Source organism: Anneissia japonica, unplaced genomic scaffold (genome assembly GCF_011630105.1).
Source record: "Anneissia japonica isolate Jap-2015-1 unplaced genomic scaffold, ASM1163010v1 scaffold287765_len193233_cov156, whole genome shotgun sequence".
Taxonomy (NCBI): Eukaryota; Metazoa; Echinodermata; class Crinoidea; order Comatulida; family Comatulidae; genus Anneissia; species Anneissia japonica.
In genome coordinates, this window is record NW_022689149.1 from 92,923 (window position 1) to 99,033 (window position 6,111).

A 6,111-nucleotide genomic window follows, 5' to 3' on the forward strand; every position below is an offset into this window, starting at 1 on the left:
TGTTAAAGAAGTTGGATTTATTAGGAAACGAATATTACGTATACATCGTATATAGGGCCTCTTGTGATAAATAATATTATTCACCACAAGTAGCCCCTGGTATATCGCAGATACAACCCAACCAGGACACTTTTTCAAAAAAATGGCATACTGTTGCCAAATAATACTCTGGAAGTCATACCTGTGTTATAATGAAGTAACATATAAAATCAATGTATATAGTATGAATGTTTAGCATTGTGGTATAACTAATCAAATAATAACAGAAACAGTGCTAAATAAACAATGATGTAAAGTTCATATCAGGCATTAACCGTTAAAGAAAAATCTCTTTATCAACTGTATGAAAAAGACAAAAGTACCCCCTACAATGAGAAGTTAAATCAAAAATCAGTTGTTTGAAAAGTGTCATATATATATAGTGTCATATGTATATATATATATACTGTCTCTGGTATATCGCAGATACAACCCAATCAGGACGCTTCTTCAAACAAATGATATACTGCTGCCAAAGAATACGGTAACAAAATATTATAGGAAACGAATACCGTATAGACTTCAGAAACACTTTATTTGAGAAAACCAATATTTCGACCTATCCTCAGATCCTCAGATCATAATAGGAGGGTTTAAAGAATAAACAAAGCGGATTATAATGAGAGTAATTAAATTCGGGTATACATAAATTATAATAAGCCGTTGCTACCATGTGTTGGAGTAACACCATCACGTTAATAATTTTTTTTAAAGGCCAACTAGGTTATGCCATTGGTTTCTTATAAATATATCTCACTGATGACTGATTAAAGTTTTGATTTGAAAACTTTGTGGGCTAGTATTAGTCATATTAAAATCTATTTATATCTCCCGTCCCTTCTTCCATTATATTTTTTTTTTCTGGTTATTGCCAAAGTATGTAAGTGCTCCCATACTATTTCAAGCAAAAATTTTGCAATTTCATTAACTTTATTTTGGTCTACTATTTATTCTGTGCTGTAGTTTGTTCATGGTTGTAAAACAATTCGATAATAAGTTTTATAAGTTTTTTAGCATAATTATAGTAGATATATTTTAGAATATGTAGCTCAAATGTGCTTGTGGAAAAAACCTTAAAATATTTAGATTTTTTGCAACTAATTCTGTTCCATTATAATATATGACTAAGAATTTGTATTCAATTGTAACCAACTGGTAGAATGTTTGTATTCTTTCAAGGTGAATTGTATCCAATACTATCAAATGAATATTCAGTTCATTGATTACAGAAAACTTTTCTTCTTTTTAATCTAAGCCGCCAGACCTATTTTATGTATTACTAAATTCTCCCGTTTATGATAAACTTTGTATCTGGCTTCTAATAGCTTTTCCACCTGCTAACACTCACCACCACTAATATCATTAAAATCATCCCTGGCTAGCTACGTAACTATTATTTATTCGTACATCCATGTACCATCTATGCGGATATATTTTAGAATATGTAGCTCAAATGTGCTTGTGGAAAAAACCTTAAAATATTTAGATTTTTTGCAACCAATTCTGTTCCATTATAATATATGACTAAGAATTTGTATTTAATTGTAACCAACTGGTAGAATGTTTGTATTCTTTCAAGGTGAATTATATCCAATACTATCAAATGAATATTTAGTTCATTGATTACAGAAAACTTTTCTTCTTTTTAATCTAAGCCGCCAGACCTATATTATGTATTACTAAATTCTCCTGTTTATGATAAACTTTGTATCTGGCTTCTAATAGCTTTTCCACCTGCTAAAACTCACCACCACTAATATCATTACAATCATCCCTGGCTAGCTAGTAGTACGTAACTATTATTTATTCGTACATCCATGTACAATCTATCCGTTTGATGAGCTCACGGTGCTTAAAAAAGCCGTTTACTTAGGCATAACGTTTTGCATTTCAAGATATCCGTTTGCATCTTCATGAGCGTATTGTGGAGGATGAGAACCACGTCGCACGTACGAATTACCGACGGCGACAGGTACTGGTTTGGATTTTGAGTACAACGCAACAGTATTTGGAGTGTTAAATTGATGAACAAGCTTAGTGACACTGTATGGTGATTCTCCGATTGCTTTTTTTCTTCCATAATCTGCAATGGATGATTCATACGTTGGCGGCTCTAGTTTCACATTAGGTGTGTCATAGGTGTGATTATTTGGTCCACTGCGTCCTTGAGGTAAATGCGTTGCATATTGGTCCTCACTGTTAGATGTAAGTCCATTTGTAGAGTTATCTCCATATTTATGTGGTCTGAAAGAATTTTTTTATACTAATAATATAATGAAATTTTCATTGTTATTGTCGTCGATATAATCAATATTATCAATATCATCAACATCTTCATTATCATTATTATCATCATAATCTACATATTAATTCTACTAATCGCCCGGGTGTAAGTTCACCTATCTTCTATGAATTCGCTGGCAGGAATGTGCTCATATCTCATACATTTGGGTTTCTATATGTCACGACTATATTCCGCTACTTTTCAAGGCTTGATATTCGATAACAACGCAAAAAACAGCCAAAACCCACCAAAAATGTGTACCTGTACAAAATTAAATTGTTTTATTCACAATACAACACATTGCAAAATGGCTAAATTATAGTACTGCGTTTTAATAACATATTTTTAAATTACTAGAAAGATTTAAAAAATAAAAATGATATAAACTCTGAATACAAAATAGAGTCCAAAATGGAGGTAATGCTTTTTTTTCAGAGTATTTATGACTATGAATGTAGATAAATACTTTTGAAATCGGGCCTTATCTGCAAAAGTGTTTATACAAATGCATTAATAATTAATTTATTGAAATGTATGTATATGAAATTTAATCTATAGACTTTTAACATATATTTTAAAAAATTTGGTTCAAAAAATGTGAAGTATTAAAAAATATTAAAATAGTTGACACCGCAAAATTTTCTATTAAATTTTTAAAAACCGAAGTATATGTATGAAATCCAAAGGTTAGTGTAAACATTGAAGGCTAGTAAATACTCTGACATTAAAATGCGGAATTTAATTGTGTAGATGAAGAAAATGCGGTGAAGGCAGAGGGAGGAGCCGGTGAGGGGAGGGGAGGGGTGAGGAGGAGGATAGTGAAAATATTTGAAACTTTTTTTATTTATGTTTTGGTTACTAGCATGTCATCATATTTTTAAATCTCTTCGTTCTCCTAATCATCATCATCCACATCATCATCATCATAATCATTATCGATTGATAATTAGAATATCATAATAATTAAATCGTCATCGACTAATAATAAAATAGACAAAGCTTTATAATTTTAATTTCAAAGTTTATTGATAATAACTTGTTGACATGTAGAAAAATATATATAAAAATGGTGTGCTAATTTTAAATATAAAATTAATAAATTTATATTTATTAAGTGGAGTATTCTTCCAATTAAAGCAGTTACTAACTAGGCATTAACTTCTAAGGATTCCAAGGTTGTTAATTAGATATTCGTTATACTAGCGTCTGATTTGTTACAATTATCTGTCTTGCGTGAAGTCAAGCGTTCAATGCATGAATGTAAGATTTCGCACACATTGCCTTTTCTCAGAGTATTTATAGTGAAATTTGAAAATAATGCCCAATTTTAAAATAAAATTTCATATTTCCAGATATATTTTTGGAAATTTAATAAAATAGGGTGATAGATTATACATTCAGGAGTCACATAAGCTAACAATCTTAATTTTAAAAAAAATGCTTAATGCCTTTTCTCAGAGCAGGGCAGAAAAGGTAGAGATTGCACTAGTTAAAGGTAGGCTCATATGTAACTAATTATGATAACGTACACCAAAAATCATTTTAACAGCCCTCTTTTGAAGATTCTATTAATTCACTTTATTTGAGGACAATAAGGTCCTACATAGTTATGTCATAGGTAATCAAGTAATTTATAAGGACCTAAAATTAGGTAAACGGCGTAATAAATAATTATAATCTCTACTACCCTTTAAAATCATCATTTAACTTTAGAAATCCAACATACTGTCGTTCTAAAATATAAATCTAAGAATCTCGCTCGCATCGGCATCCAGTAGACTAGACTAGCGAGGAGTTTCGAAAGAGGTGCGTGAACCTAAGGTGCGTCTTGTGGGCACACGCATTGATGAATAAACCCTTATATTCAGCTTTACTTGGCTTCTTGATTCTCTCGTTTTATTACTGATCCAATCATCGAATAATAGTTAGACCAGGCTATAATTGAGATAGGTGCCACTTGGAGAGGTAGAAATTCTCATATGGTTTTTCTAGACCAGTTTTTTTATGGGGAATCAGAATATGTGAGGTAAAAGGGGTGTAACCTGAGAACTTTCGCGTGAGGGCGCCTTATCAAAATGGCCGCCAAAATTCAATAAACTACATATATATGGCCAGGTAAAATAAACACAGAAGAGGTAGGTTTGACCAACTTTTGAATATGTAATGGTAAGAGTAGAGTATAACTAGCTAAAGTTATTAATGTGAAGATTTCGGGAGGCAATTGAGGGCGCTTTTTAAAATGGCCGCCAGAATTAAAGAATAATTTAACAGCAGCTTTAATACCATAAATAAATTTGTTTAATTTACAAAACATGAATGTATTAACTGCAGTTGACTTTTTAAACCCAAAATAACATATTTTAGGGTGGTAAGCTAACTCACTTTTAGAAATGTAAGTAAAAATGCCCCCTTATATTAGCCCTTTTCTGTTTTGAAAAATGGAAAATATCACCAGAATCCTAAAAAAATTCCAGCTTTCGTACAAATATACGGTTGTTTTTCATTATTTTTGTGTACTACACAAGGTATTCAGAGGACCACACAAATAACTACCATAATGTTCATGTATAAAGGCATTAATTCATTTAATAATTGTCTTTTACTGTGTAACCCTAAGTTGAGCAATAATCTTCATGTATTGCTAATATCACTGCAATCTGAAAGTCTTCGTCTTTATTATAAACAGTTCTTGGACGTGCATGGGCATCATCGTCTCAATCATTTTTTGCTTCATTTGATCATTCCATCTGTTGTGAATACTATTTTTACTAACCAAATCATTTACGTCTGCTTAATTTCCATTCTATAGCGATTACATTTCCTTAAGTGCTCAAGGGTCTGCTTGCAAACATGGTGGTAGCAATGATATGAATTACCTTCAAATATCACCCACTCACTTTCAATTTATTCTTTCAAAAAGACTTACAAGGCTCACTTCTTCCCCCTTAATTGATTTCTGGCCTTGTCTGATTACTATTTAGGTTTTTCTGCTTTTGACTTAAAGCAAAAATTGTTAATGCATATCATGTAGTTTGAGTTTAACATAGCTGCAGATGGTTTAAAATATCTATGGTCCTCATATCCTCACCTTACTGCGGATCGTCACCAAAATTTGATCATTTCTTCATTATTTGACCATTTTTATTCATTTATAAATGGGGCGTGTGTAATTCAAATGTCCCTCAAATTTACACCATAACCTAGATCGTCCCAAACACAAAACATTGTCTACCTTGTAACTTGGTTAAACCTTCCCCAAAGTTTCATTCAGATCAGTTTGATCCGTTTTCGAAATATCTGATCTGGAACGTTTTCCTTTGAATGGTCCACACCCTACTCAGGATTGTCACAAAAATGTAATCATTTATTTTCTAGACTTTGACAAAATGTTATACAAAGATTATTCCCATTGATTTTTGTTCAAGAGATATTTAGGTCTGGGACCTCAACAATTTAAATGACCTTAAATTTACACCCTTAACTGAATCGTAACAACATATAATAATTTCTTACTTCTAACTTGGTTAAGCTTTTCCGAAAGTTAATTTAGGTCGATTGACCGTTTTTAAAATATCTGGTGTAGTCTGTTTGCCCTTAAATCACTTTAATTGGTCTTCTCATGCACACCCCACCACAGATTGACACAATATTAGAGGGCTCATCCTTAATACATGGTGTATGCTTCGGCAAAGCATGGCAAAGTTTCAAGCTTGGGAAGTGACCAAAGTGCCGGCCATAAAAACACAATAATAATAATAATAATAATAATAATAATAATAATAATAATA

At 31.7% G+C, this 6,111-nt stretch overlaps 1 protein-coding gene across 3 annotated transcripts in view; it reads right to left on the reverse strand.

Moving 5' to 3' along the window:
• Positions 1–1,423: 1,423 nt before the first annotated feature.
• LOC117124562 (low-density lipoprotein receptor-related protein 4-like) overlaps positions 1,424–6,111 on the reverse strand; it is a 26,720-nt gene continuing 22,032 nt past the window's right edge. For all 3 annotated transcript variants that reach the window (XM_033270856.1, XM_033270847.1, XM_033270838.1), the window contains one exon: positions 1,424–2,283. In XM_033270856.1, the coding sequence (XP_033126747.1) occupies positions 1,905–2,283 (379 nt within the window). In that variant the 3' untranslated portion in view covers positions 1,424–1,904. The remainder of the gene's footprint in view (positions 2,284–6,111) is intronic.